The 14,611-nt window shown below is 44.8% G+C and overlaps 1 protein-coding gene across 1 annotated transcript in view; it reads left to right on the forward strand.

Annotated features, from left to right (window-relative positions):
- The window catches only part of mbd5 (methyl-CpG binding domain protein 5), a 41,193-nt gene extending 26,994 nt beyond the window's left edge, over positions 1–14,199 (forward strand). Inside the window, exons 6-10 of the mRNA XM_033616213.2 lie at positions 8,008–8,228; positions 8,309–9,418; positions 10,600–10,667; positions 13,740–13,815; positions 13,918–14,199. Of these exons, the coding sequence (XP_033472104.2) occupies positions 8,008–8,228; positions 8,309–9,418; positions 10,600–10,667; positions 13,740–13,815; positions 13,918–13,980 (1,538 nt within the window). The 3' untranslated portion in view covers positions 13,981–14,199. The remainder of the gene's footprint in view (positions 1–8,007; positions 8,229–8,308; positions 9,419–10,599; positions 10,668–13,739; positions 13,816–13,917) is intronic.
- Positions 14,200–14,611: the final 412 nt, after the last annotated feature.

Raw genomic sequence — 14,611 nt, forward strand, 5'->3', positions numbered from 1 at the left:
CGAGCTAATGAGCAGGCCCCTCATCTTTGGACGCTGGGCTAATTGTCAGTCAGCCAGTGTTTCTCTTTGTTTTATTTGTATGCTCGCATCAGTCAATGGTGTAAGAAGATGGAAATGGGATCTGGATCACGCTTTAAGGGAAGCAGCCCAGATAGGGCGCTCTAAAGAGCTTCTCCCAGCTAGCCGGTCGCTATAGTAACGATAGACCCTGAATAGAGACCAGAGTGAAGCCTTTGATGAGGGTTTAGGCCTGTGTGTGTGTTTCAATGACTGTGTGTGCATGTCTGCGACTACTTGTGTATTACAGTGTGTGTGCTTCTGTTTATTTGTGTGCGTGTGAATGACTTTGTGTGTGACTGTATGTTTTTTGGTGTGTGTGCTTGCATTTTGTTTTTGAAAGCACTGAAAAGACATAGATCTTGTTTTTTTTTTTTCTCCTTTGCTGCCTGCTGTGGGACCGGACTATGAGTTTATGTATTCATTGTGCGTCTGTGTGTCCTCATATGGTTTATAATGGAGATACCACTGAGGTCTGCTGCAGGCCACCTGTTCTTATCACCAGGCGCCTCGCTATTCTGTATTTCTCCTGACAAGTTTGAGAAATTCAGGTCGTTTTGTGTCTGTCAGGAGGCAGAGCTCGACTGCATGTGCAGATGTACACGTAAAACTAAAAACACCAGCATGTTTACAATATGAAGGTAATTATTAAATTATGTATTTTGGTGGTTTGAGTTGAAGGTGTGAGAAAGAATAGTATCAGTAACATTGTTAACACTGTGCTACATTACAGAGAAATATAAAACCGTACTAATGAACCTTCATTAATATAGGTCTATATTTTATCTACAAGTGCACGTCACACACTGAGTGAGCCGAAAATTTTACGCTTTTCTTTGTTTAGGTTAAAATGCAATTAATAAGCTGATGGCACGCTAAAATGTAAGTGAATTCCACCAGAGATAAAAACTCATAATTGTTCCATTCTCATATGGTTCTAAGAAAACTCCGACTAATGCAATGATTGGCCGAGCGTCCTCCGACTGACTTAACCACTTGCGTAACAAGTTTAGTTTGCCTCTAATGTAACATATAACGTTATATATTACAACATACCATCCAGTTGCTAATGGCTAACGTTAGCCTACTGTAGCGTAGCCTCTGAAACATTAATATTATCGTCCTTATGCGTTTCCACTTACTAGTAACGTTAACGCTACTATCTAACGTTAGCCTACTGTAGCGTAGCCTCTGAAACATTAACGTTATCTTCCTTGTGCGTTTCCACTTACTAGTAACGTTAACGCTACTATGTAACGTTAGCCTACTGTGGCGTAGCCTCTGAAACATTAACGTTATCTTCCTTGTGTGTTTCCACTTACTAGTAACGTTAACGCTACTATCTAATGTTAACCTACTGTAGCGTAGCCTCTGAAACATTAATATTATCGTCCTTGTGCGTTTCCACTTACTAGTAACGTTAACGCTACTATCTAACGTTAGCAATGTAACCTTATTCTAAAACTCATCAGTCATCACTAGTCGTGTTTCCATTACAGTTTTGCGCAAAATAAATGCGATATTTCTAAAGTTTCGACAAAGTACAATTGCAACTTGCAGGTGTTTCCATTAAAAGGCGTTTTGCGTATGAGCCGCGATTCTCATAAAATCTCTTCCCGCGAGACTCCACTTTGTTTGCGGAAGTCAGATGGACATTTCAAATCTCTTGCGAGCAGTCATCTTGGTTGCCACTGCTGCTGTTGCAGTAGTCTACAACCGAAGACGAAGAGAGCGAGTGGTATTGCAAAGGCAAAGTCCTTATGTGTGGCAGCGACCATGGATAAAGGATTTCTGGGAGAAGATCGTGAACGAGGAATTCACAGAGGACTTGAATGTCCGGTGATGTATATTTGCGAAAAAAGTGTTTCCATTACACTTTAGCGAAATACTTCTCTATCGACACATCTGAAAAACCACCTCATGAAAGCGTAAAACTTTTTCTCTATTTGAGAGTTTTTCCGAAATGTAGGTGTTTCCATTACAAGTTTTTTATTGCGATATTTAGGGTTTTTTTTTTGCGCATTTCTAGGGTTAATGGAAACGCACTTTCTGACTCTGGTTGAGTTTTTTTTAACTCGGGGGTTGCATTTGACTGTCTTGGTTGTAATGTTACACTCGCTCTCCTCTTCCGTGTATCTAACGTTACCTTGCCAACGCCTACGTCTATCATAGATGTAATGAGGACGTAATGGAGGATGGGGATGGGACTTTGGAGAGAGTTGTGGATGTTCAAATTTTTTTAAGTGCTGTGTGAAATGCAAGAAAGGTAAGAGTAGCATTAATGACGCTGTGGGCTAATGGGCATGTAGCTACTTCCATGTTTCAGATGATACGTCATGTTTGTAGTCGACCAATGAAGATGAGTTTACATATCACCTTGGGTTCGTCCTTCACCTTCTCAAAATGATCCCACACATTGGATTTCCTGCCCGACATGTTGTTAACTAGCCTGTGGAATAACCGCAGGTACCAGCCCTGGAAGTTAGGGGCCGTACACATTAGGGATGGGTCACAAATTTCGAATAGTCGTTTTATTTTTGAAAAATCGATTTTTTAATGCGACTGTTTCTATTTTCCGTCTTATTTCCCCCCTTTATTTGAGATGCAATTCAGCTCCTAACCGCACGAGGGCAGTATAGGATTGTTACAGCGGTGTGAGATGGGCTACCAGCTAGTTTGGTGCTCTTCTACAAACAGGAGAAACATGCAGAGACTACTACTCCGCGAGGAATGTCCGCAGTCATTTGGGCTTTAAGGCCCGAACATACTCGGGTGTACTATAAGCGGAACGGACTCCGCGAGGAACGTCTGCAGTCATTCGGGCTTCCATAGTCGAGCGCACTTCTGCGTTGTAGTTTCCTGTAAAAATGTCCGTGAAAAATCCCCGCGATGTGAAAAATACATGCCGAGCAGTCACTGGTGCGCAGAGCTTTGTGCGCACAGGGCTTGCGGACGTCCGCTTTGAGTCCACGCGGACCTCCATGGAGTCCGTTCCACGTACGTTACACCCGAGTATGTTCGGGCATTTAATGATGAATGGATCTCTGTGTGCGTGGCTCCAGGGGGGGTGGGATTATTCGAATAAATTGAGTCGAATAGTTGCCACGATTTTCGAATAGTGTTTTTGCTTGTGCTGCCCATCCCTAGTACACATGCTGCGTCTTTAACCACCTGGAAAAAGTGGAATCTAATGACACGATGACGCGGAAGACAGGAGCCTTAGTTTTCTTTTGCAAGAAGGATGAATGCTCTCGCTGTTATGGTTTTTATTTTAGATTGATTGAATCAGGATGCAAGCAACGATCTCCACACACTGATTTCTAAAGGGTCAATCCAGGCTGTGTCCTCTACTTGGACTTAATGTCAAAGAACAGAAGAAAACTTGCTATGGCTGAAGCTGCTCGTAAACTCAGCCGTGGCAAAGTTATATTTCACATTATAATTGAAGCAGCATGCAGGCACGTGTGACTCAGCACCATATGGAGTTAAACACTGAGGACGAGCAGAAGCAACCTGTTGCCGCCTCCTGTTGCTTCTGTCTGTTTTTATTGTTCAAGGTTATGTAGCCACTCTTTACTGTCTAATTGTCTGTGTTTCTACTCATTTAATTTCTAATAGAACTCCTGATATTGGCCCAGCGGGGGGCGAGACAGCCACATGTGTCCTGTTGTGTGTTGACAGACATGTCATGATACCAGAAATGTAGTTGTCAATACTGATACCAGTGAAATTCCACCCAGTTTGATCCCACAGTAAAAAATAGACCAGCATATTGTTCTTCCATGCTGGTAGGCGTTCTCCTTCTTCCTTTGGCATTTAAGGGCAGATGAGAACACTTGATGGTGGAGCTTTGATCTTTGCTTTGATTTAGCCCAAAAAAATCAGGCCGACCCGACATGAACCAGCATAGTTTTTGTCCAAGCTCAACTAGAGCCCAAACCACAGCAGCAGTTTGGGGTCTGAAAACAAGAAGTCATTATTAAAACATTTATCACAATCTAAAGTCAACTGAGGTCTTCTCAGTGCAGTAACAGACATTTGTAACACAGTCTCAACATGCACATCCTCCTACTGAATGTTCAGCATGGACCAAAAACTGTCATGTGACGTATTAAGTATTAAGTATAAGTAAAAAAGACCAGGATATTGGAGCGAACCCGTCTTGATTTAATCCACGGGGCCTGAACCTCGCAGGTCGGGTCAGGCCCACTTGGATTCAGGCTGTGAGTCAAAAGCCCCTTTTACACTGCCTCTTCAAGGTGGGAATTTCACACCGTTATGCTGCCTCGTTGTTCTGTATTAGAAGTACAAACGTGGAATGGGGTGACAGCTTTGTCTCTCCTTGAAGGTCGTAACAGTGCCGAAAAGACGTCTATGTAAAGGGGATAGCCGATAGGACAGAAACCTGGACGACACGGGTGTGACGTTTTCACGATTTGCAAAGCAGCTGATCGCAGTTAGCAGCTAACTCAAAAAAAAGAGAAAAGAACAGCAGCTGAAAATCAGAATCGAAAATACTTAATTGACCCCCGAGGGGAAATTGTGACTCTTAACAGTTGCTCAGCTGTAAAGAACAGAGAATTGAAATAGAAGTATGCAAATATAAAGCAAAAAAATGAAGTGAAAATGAAAACGCACATTAAAGATAAAATAAAATGTGTATTATTCGACAGTGTTCAAGACTAGTAGATATTAAGAATGTAAAGAATAAAATCTATATCCTAACTGTGCTGCATGCACGGTTGGCACATGCACACTTACTAAAACGTCCGCATATTTGGAAAACAATGAGGTCCGGAAGCTCCTTACCCTCCCAGCAGAGGACGGGATCATAGGGGTGGGAATCTCCTCGATTCGTTTTACGATTCAGAGGGTAACGATTCGATAATAAAATGACTATCGATGCATCACAGTGTATCAAAATGTTGGATTTCAACACACGATTCATTTTTCTGTTCCTTTCAAATATAGCATACTGTGTTTTTGGTCATCAATAATTAAATTAACAGATGAATTTACTCGCTTACAGTGTGGCTCTTGTCCAGGTCCCTCTCCTCTTCAACCTACCTCCATACCCTCACTTTTAAATCAGGGGGCGCCAGTGGGATTGTATCCATCTGTGGATGCTCATGCTTGTATAATGGTCCGCATCATTTTTATTATAAAAAGTTAACTGCATTGATGAATGAATCATTTCATTTGAAAGCCAAGACACTGGGCAGGCCAGGCACGGGGTTTTAAGGTGAAATAGACTGAGCAGAGTGTTATTAACTGCACCACAGAGGTGTTATAATTTAGTTAATGCTGCAGCGTGTATTGGTCAGCTGGTTTACGTGCTCATCGTTGCTCCTCTCCTTTTTTTCCCCAACCCCTGCTAGATCAGCCACCATATAACGCTGATGGAAAATTATTGTTATTGCCATGGTATGCCACTGTTATCGTGTACAAAGCACTGCTAACGCGTACGTTATGTCACACTAGACGCTGTTGTGTCACTTGTCTGGCCTGTTATGCCTCTTTTGCTTTTGCAATGCCGGCTTGCTGTCTAAAGGTGCGGACACACCAAGCCGACATCAAAGAACTAGCGGCGACGAAAGCCAACATGTGCGTCGTCTACGTCGCCTCACGTCACCCTGTTTCAGTTGCATTCGAACACACTACAGGGGCTACATCCAACCGCCAAGTGGCATGTATGTTCTTTGCCTGCGTGAGAGAGAGCAGAGTGACAGAGTGGTACCGCAGCACCTCCACGGACTATTACATTCAGATGGTCCCGGTGTTTCCGCCGCAGGCTCCACTTCACTCAGCTGCCCGATAAACCCGCTGCTTCTTCCCACTTTAACCTGAATAACAAACCAGGGCTCGGTGCTCCGGTTGGATCCAAACGGAGAGCCGGGGCTAGCTGGGAAGCTAGCGGAGGCTAACTGGCTGTGCTTCCCTCAGAAAATAAAACCTGAACAGCCAATCAGAGTGAGCTCTCTCACGACAAGTTGATTCAACATGCTCAGTTGGCCGAAAAGCCACCACTGACGAAGTGCCGACGGTGCGGGACACACCGCAAAAACTAGGGTGACAGATGCTCACTGACAGCCCGACTTTGGTCGATGGCCGACTGTCGGCTTGGTGTGTCGGGGCCTTAAACTCACACACTGGAGCAGAATGATGCCGCTGTTGTTTTGTTCTGTGTAAAAATTCAAAGGTGGCATAAAGAAAGGACTTCATAGTGACCCGATAGCACCGCCTCTTAAAAGGGCTAAAGCTCTACGTGTAGGAGAAAAAGCACGACGTCATGGTTTCAGAATTTAGCCATCTACTTGGTACGAAGCTATCGGTAAGAATAAATGCGCTCATGTCTCTGCAACCTTGTGTCATGATATAATGCTAACAATTCGGGGGCATTACTCTACAGTGCCTCTAGTGGTCCAAAACTCATCGGGGGTTTTTTGAAATACAAAAGAAAGCAGTGTTGCTCTCCAGTAAATAGACTCACCTCAGCTCCTCAGAGAGATCCCTCCTCTGTTTTCGAGTCCTGGTGGCAAAGGCACATAAGCACTCACAGGCTCTTGGGATAAAGGATTTTTCTGTAAGCCAATGGCAGATGTTATGCCTCTGAGTAGCTGCGTTGATTTCCCATACTTGAAGCTAATTTGGATGACATGTTAGGATCTTAAGAGCACTGAGAGCACTTTGGAAGAGGCCTAGTCAGTGGCTTTTTAGCATCAGCCTCTAACCATCTGTTTCTAGACAGCTAGCGAGCTTTGAACACCCCCCCTCCCCCTCCACTCTTACCATCAACAAATACTCCAAAGTTCATTGTAACCCCCCCAGACCTCCTGCCACCCAGCTGACCGCCCCCCCCCACACATCCCCCAGCAGGATAAAATCACACCACCCGACCCTCGTAACCCCCCTCATCCACCCACCCAACTCCCCCAACAAGCTTCCTGGCAGTGGACAGCACCACCAATCATCACTCGGTTCCCATGGCAACCTCCCCCGGCAACAGCCGTCACTATATCATAGCAGTAGCGGAGGATGTGGGGAGGAAGGGGGAGGGGGCTTGGCCGAGTCGTGGCTCTCAGCGTTAGCGAGGAGGGAGAGGGGAAGAAAGAAAAGAGGAGAGAGAGAAAAAAATGGAGAACACACACAGCTGCCCTTCAGCTACGTAGCATCGCACCAGCTGCTCCAGTCGCCACTCGTCCACACACACACACACAGAAAACACAGCGTTAGGCCTCGGAGATTTTGTATTTGCTTGGGCTTTGTCTGCATAACATTGCTGCTGGGCTTTCTCTTCATTCATTGATACATCTGTGGCCTTGATATATTTTGCTCGTGTTCCGTCCTTGAACGCTTCGCTAACTAGTCTGTCTGGACCGCGCATCTGGCAGCGTGTCCATCTGTTAGTTTGGGGCGCAACAGATTGTTAATGTGCAACTTTTGCTTTGATTGTTAACGTCCCTGTTGAGCAACGCCCGCCCAGTTTTGCCATTCGTTTTGTGGTTTCCTGTGTTCTGAATTTATTTTGGGACGCCCACTCAAAATAGATCTGCTTCTACACAGAAAGATGTTTCCGGTATTTTTATTTATTTACAGTATATCGCTTGCAAAAGCCTGAATGGAAATGTAAGGGGTAATACAGATTATTTGCAAAGTCAATGCAAGTTAGATTTAAACCTTTTTAAATGCAACTTGTAATGAAATTTAAAGAAAAAATAATATTTAAAAAATAGATGTGACCAATTATTTTAAGATTTTACAAGGCAACGTCAGAAAAAAATAAAATTCAGAAAATCCTTCTCCCCATCTCAAAGCATTTTTAAGACTGTCGAAAGATTGATTTAACCCTTTAAAAACATAACACAAATGATTTTCTTTTTGTCCCCTGTCAGCTCCCATAGTGGAGGGCCCAGAACGATCTTGACGTATATTCTCCCAATTGTTTTGCAGGAAACCCGTCATCCCTCGGCTGTGGTATGGGCGGCCTGCAGCCACACGTCAACGCCGGCGGAGGTCCGATGTACCAGCAGCAGGTCCACCAGGGCATGCAGCAGGGTGTGGCCTCCCACCAAGCCTACCAGGGGCAGCAGCACTTCTCTGACAACCCACCGTACACAGACAGCAACAACGCCACCGCTGGCTCCATGGCCTGCCTCTACCAGAACTACCAGGTGGGATGATGACTCACATGTTGATCTCACATTGTTTCATGAAAGCATTCGTCCTCATGACCTTGTTGTTGTGTCCACAGCCGGGGATGTTGTCGCACCCACAGTTCAGGGAGGGGCAGCAGCCCCAGAGCGAGGGTGACAGGGGGCCCGGTGGAGGCCCAGAGTCGGTGGACGCCATCTACAGAGCCGTGGTGGACGCCGCCAGCAAGGGCATGCACGTTACTATTACCACCACAGTGAGCGGGACCACACAGGCGAGTCCCGTGCCTGCCCTCAGCGCCATGAGTGCCTTCACTGCCTCGATAGGGGAGCCTGTCAATCTCCCCCAAGCAGTTAGCACAGTCCTGCACGGGCACCAGGAAGGGGAGGCGTTACCCCAGCCAGCCAGACAGAGGCAGGTGAGGCCGGGTCGGGGTCAGAAGAACATGGATCCAGGGAAAAGCACTCCAGATGGCCCCGAGGCCAACGACTACTTCCGTTCTCCTGGCCGCGGCACTCCCAGGGGGCAGTGGGACGGGGAGACGCAGCACGGGGCAGGCTTCGACGCTCACAGTAACAACAGCGCCTGGGGCGGCGAGGAGTTCCTGGAGTGCTCTACCCAGGTGAGGAGTAGTCCCTGCATGGAGCGACCCGCCAGCCTGGCCCCCGCCCCGCCCTGCCCCACTGAGGGGTCCAACGACCACGGCCTGGTCATGGCTCACGATAAAGCCTTTCTCGATGACGGCTATCGCTTCAACAACTGCAACCGGACACCTGCTAACTACAAGGAGCGTCTGGAGCAGACGGTGGAACGCTGCGTCCACATCAACGGCGCCACCCCCCACTTCAACACCCGGGGTTACGGAGACGTCCTGGGCCCCCCTCGGCAGGAGCTGACGGGGGACGACCAGTCTCCCAGCTCCTCCACGAGCCTGGAGGGCCCTCTGGCCACAGCCAAAGACTACAGCCACTACAACGGCCACTTCAACGGTATGGCGCCCAGCCCCTCGGACACAAAGAGCCTGAGCAGCGAGGAGGACCTGCGGCAGCCGGACTCTCCCTCCTCAGAGCTGCTTCACTACCGGTCCAGGACCTTCAACATGGGAGAGCTGGTCTGGGGCCAGCTGAAGGGCTTCCCACCTTGGCCTGCCAAGCTGGCCGGGGACGAACAAGTGCACAGCGCTGCTATGCAGCTGCGGGAGCAGGCCAAGGTGAGACACCCGTCTGTGACCACCTGTCATTACTTCACACGCCAACTTATTTTCAGGCTGAATAAGAGCGCAGGGTGAAGGGTGATTTCAGGGGATTATCAAACTTTCCAGCCAGCGTTCATCCTCATAAATCCATATTAAAAGTTCTATAGAGTGTGTTGCTTATCCTAAAATAAGGCGGCTCCCTTATGATGCTCCCTCGCTTTCTCTTGGTGTGTTCGACTGCTAGCAGGGCTGTAACCGTAGTTGGAAGACGTCTGGATTCTTTAGGCTAACTCAGTTAGCTTTAGTCCGTTTTTTTCGGATGCGTTTTTTTTTTAATTCATCATCTGAAAACAAAATGTCTGATGCATTTTATAGTTCAATTTGTTGTGAAAATTCGCGACATTTTCTTCAGTCAAACATCTCTAAAGGCTTTTGAAAACAGACAATTGGACGAAAGTTTCGGACTCAGTGTGCAAACGTAATTGACACAACGTGAAGTCGTATTTATTTTTAGAGGTGCAACAATTTTTGACTCGGGTGTGCAAAGGCCCATAGCAGGTTACTAGCTTTTACAGACCGACATTGCATTAAACAGATGTTTTATTTCGTCTGTGCAGCGAACACAAAACACGTCCCTTTTTACAGTCGTTCTACTGGAACCTGAGCATATCTCGACACTTGTCTGTGGCACCCACAAGTTTGCTCATAGTTGTTTTTTACTCACACACACATGCAGTAGACTCTCATTCAAAGACTTCCCATAACAAACGCTGCCAGTCTGCATCACAGGGGTGTCGTGATATTCCGGCATTCGCGATAACCGTAATAGTTAAAAAATGAAATATTTATATTGTGAAGAACTCCCTCTGTTTCCTCTGAACACGGCTGTCTCACGGCGTGGTGAATACAGCCAGGTATGAGGAGGAAGTGTCGTAGGGCTGCGATTCATGTTTGTCTATCTCAGCCAATCCTCCAGACATTTACTAACCCGATAAGTGATTGCTCATGTGAGTCCACTTTTATTGTCTTGTGGCAAATGGATTCCAAAATGCTCCAACACTTACATTTTACCTTCCAACTCAGAGGAGGTCCAACCGACGACGACTGCCAAATGAACTCGTAGACAGTGCAACAAACTCTCCATCATCACCAAACAGTGCTGAATGTACTCAGGTGATTTCTCTTGTCTCCTTCAGGTCGAGCCAGAGAAGCTAAAAACACTAACTCACGACTTGGAGGCACTCGCCGCCAAAAGAGGCCTGAAGTAAGTAAACCGGCACGCCATATTGTTGCTTCAGTCTGTGATTGTCTGTGATTTTTGCTGTATTGATTGACCCAAAGCCACACTCATAGCTAACGTTGCTGCACCTGTTGAGCTTTTAAATTTAGCTTTGCAAAGTTTACAGCGATGACAGTGGAGGATTTGCACTCGAAATCTGTCGGATCCTTGATTTCAGACAGCGGTAGATGAAAGCAGGTTTCTCATGTCTTGTCAGTGAACGGTAATTTCAGCTGTTGAAATGATAACTGGATTTTATCAGCTATAGTGAGCGAGATAATCAGGATAAGGAGTTTGTTTGAATGGGTTTCTGACTGACATGTGCTGAAGTCAGCTCGCCTCAGTGCAGCGTTAAAACTTAAACATGTACAGATGTTAACTGTGAAAAGATGTAATGTTACCAGGACCAGGTACATGAAGTTTTTGCTTTATTGTTTGTGTTTTCAAACAACGTATTTCATTAGAAATATGGTAGACTTCAAACCCCAGGCCTGGTGTTGCAGCAGCTCCAGCTCGGCGGCACCAAAAAATAGTGCAGTTATTAAAGATGCATTAACTCTTGGCGCTGGAAGTAGGTTACTATTGTGGGTCAGAAGCTGGTTAACCAAGCATGCTCATGTTTACAGATGTTTCACAGCTTACATTAGAGCAGATTAACACGCACTTTATTCCTTTGCTTAGACTTCGCTCTTGGGGTTTTTTTTGGTTTTAGAAAGACTATAAAGAAGCAGCTCTTACTGCAGCTGAGGGTTGGGCAGTTGGTTGAAAATTTTCCAACTGGCCACTGGCTTTTCTCCTGTTTAACAATCACCAACTCCAGTTTGGTTGGAATAAACCCTTTAAGGTCCAGTGTGTAGAATTTATGGGGATGTATTGGTGGAAAATGGAATATAATAGTCACAGCTATGCTTTCTTTCGTTTATAATCGCCAGAAAATAAGAGTCATGTTTTCGGTATCGAATAGAAGGTATAGAATGATCCTGTTTATGGGGTGCATCCTCTTCCATGGAGTCTGCCAATCCATCCAACCTCACCCCCAGATGCCACTAAATCCCACACTCTGGACCTTGAATCCACTGACTACATTGTGAAAATCTGCCGGCTCTACACGCTGTTTTTCCCCACTGAACGGTGGCTCTCGCACGTCCTGTTGGCGAAACAACTTGGTGAAACAACCATTGACGTATTATGTCAGTCATCCCAACGCCCAACCCTACAGCCTCTGTCATAATGCTTCAACATGTGGAGAATTTCGACACCTTTGGTGCCAAGTTGCGATGATTAAACAGCTGCTGCTTTAGCACATGATCAGTTCCGTCATTAATTTGACGGTGTTTGTCCAGCATAGCATTGATACCTTGTTGTTGAGGGTGTTGCTCTGAAACTGTGTTTTGGTTCCTGCAGAAACCAAATATTAAAAACCACAGACTGTGTAAAAGAAGTGGACCTAGCCTGCTGGCTGCACTCTGTTTAATGGCCAGCAGGAGGCGACTCCACTGGTTGCAAGGGACCTTTCACACCTTCCTCGTTGGGTTTGGACTTTTCAGTTTGTTTCAGTTTGATCTGAAGCGAAATTACAGAATCAAAATGAGTCAAAGTCGCACATGAGGAGGAGGAGGAGGAGGAGGAGGAGCACACCAAATGTTTAACTGACGTTTGATTTAACGACTTTATGAAGACTGAGTTGGAAAAATGTCTCTAAAAAAACTTTTCAGATATTTTCTGAGAGGATGAAAGAGGGAGGATACAAACCAATCAGTGTCAGATATATGAAGACACAGCTGACGTATGTGATGACGACGGCATATAGGATAGGTATGTCATTTATCGTTCTTAAGTGCGCTCGCATAACTGCAAGGTGAAACCAAAACTAACTGGATCAAACGTGTGCAGTGTAACAAAAACACAAATCTTGGTTTGGACTTTGAGGGGTGAAAAGGCCCTTAGTCTTGGAGAAGATGACCCTGTTTCTCACTTAATACCTCCGTTAACTTTCTTTCCTAATGCTCAGTCTTCATTTCTATTGAAGTCTTCTTAGATGCGGCATGATTTTAAATGTTTCAATTATGGTCCCATTTTGAGAAAAGTAGACGATAAAGCAGGGTGTGCTTTAGGCCAGTGGTTTGCAAACTTTTTGTGCGCAGGGAACACCAAAGGGCACGCCAAAATCTCAAGACACATCCTGTTTCAGCGGTGGGTCGTCTTTGCTGGTGCTATTTTTAAAAGTTATCATCTCTCACACTGGCTGCCAATCAGAGCTTTTGATGTGTCACACACTTTTAATTCCTGCGCACACACACAGCAACAAACAGGTTCCCCGTGAAGGTTTTTTTTAAATTAAATTACATTTTTTTTTAGCTAGAGATTGCCTCTTTATCAGGAAATGGGTGCGCACAATATACTGATACAGTCAATTAAAAAATTCATCCATATAATTTCTGTACAGGCCAAGTTGAATATTGCCATAATAATTATGGTTTTCACAAAATCGCACAGCACACCTGGATTACAGATTAATAAAAATAAATGAATACACAATAATCATAAATACGAATTAAAATAAAAAAAATAAACAATACAGTTAAAAATAAATAAGTAAGTAAATAAATGAAAAATAATAATAAAAAAAAGACAGTTCAATTAAAAGCCAGGTAGGTCTTGAGTTTGCTTTTAAAAACTTCAACACTCTCTGCGGCCCTCAGGTCTTAAGGCAGGTGGTTCCACACACGTGGACCATAGTTATGACATGATGCCTCACCGTGAGTTTTTGTTCTAACATTGTGGATGATTAAAAGACCACTGCCAGAAGACCTGAGGGTTCATAAGATAAAAGTAAATCTGATAAAACGGTCTTAAAATCAGCTGCAGCAGCCATGGCTTCCTTGAGACGCAGCAATGTGTGTCCTCCCTACCTCCACCTTCTCGTCCAGATATGGTCACATCTGGCTCCATAAAACCAAGATGGCCACTTCTATGATACAGTCTGTGGCAAAAACTTTGTATCCCTGTCTGCATGAGCTTACATGTAAATAACGTATAAATGTAAATGTCCAACAGACAGGGGAAACTGAATAATCACTTGGAAGCTGCTATCCACGAGGCCATGAGCGAGCTGGATAAGATGTCGGGCACAGTGAGTGTTTACACCTTAGAAATCATTTTTCTTCTAATGCTTTTTTGACATCACCTCCCGACTCGTGCAGGCGTCACCATGTGTTTCTCTGTCTGCCCCCAGATCCCATCGAGGGATCGTCAGGTGAAGCTCCCCAAGCCTAAGAGGAGGAAGATATCCAGATAACATTGAATGTGTCGGCCCAAGAACGTCCTCAAAGCCTTCGGAGACTTCGTCCGTTCCGCCTTGATGCGATCTGAGCTCTCTCACAGGTGCTACACATGGACTTTCAGTGGTACATCCTTGTTCCATGATCTCAACTTGACTTAATGACTGACCACAGAAGGTGCTGGAAATTCCAATCACCGATACAGTTTTAACTGTAGAGAAGAAAAAAAAGAAAAACTAGAGAAAAACATCGGTTGCAATTTGTCTACAGCTCACTGAATTAACTATTTTTTTCTAGTATAAGATAGTAAAACAAACAAAAAAAAGCTACAAGCATTACCTTACATATTTAAGAAAAATAGACAGTCCAAATATTTCTGATACATTTTCAATATGTATATAGATAATCCTGAAATTTCATGCTATTAAGAATTGTATGTAAATATTGTACAATGTCATGTACAAGCATACCTAATGCACATTTTATCTTTTATTGTACAAAAACAAAGCAGAAGTGTACCAATGTCTTGGTTTCTATTCAGAAATGCGGTTGTGTACGGCCGCATGCATAGGATAAATAAGAATACAGCCTAAAGCTTTTATATGATCGACTGTAAGACGTGCTGTTTATTTTTGTTTTGTTTTGTAA

The sequence above is a fragment of the Epinephelus lanceolatus genome, chromosome 24 (genome assembly GCF_041903045.1).
Source record: "Epinephelus lanceolatus isolate andai-2023 chromosome 24, ASM4190304v1, whole genome shotgun sequence".
Lineage (NCBI taxonomy): Eukaryota > Metazoa > Chordata > Actinopteri > Perciformes > Serranidae > Epinephelus > Epinephelus lanceolatus.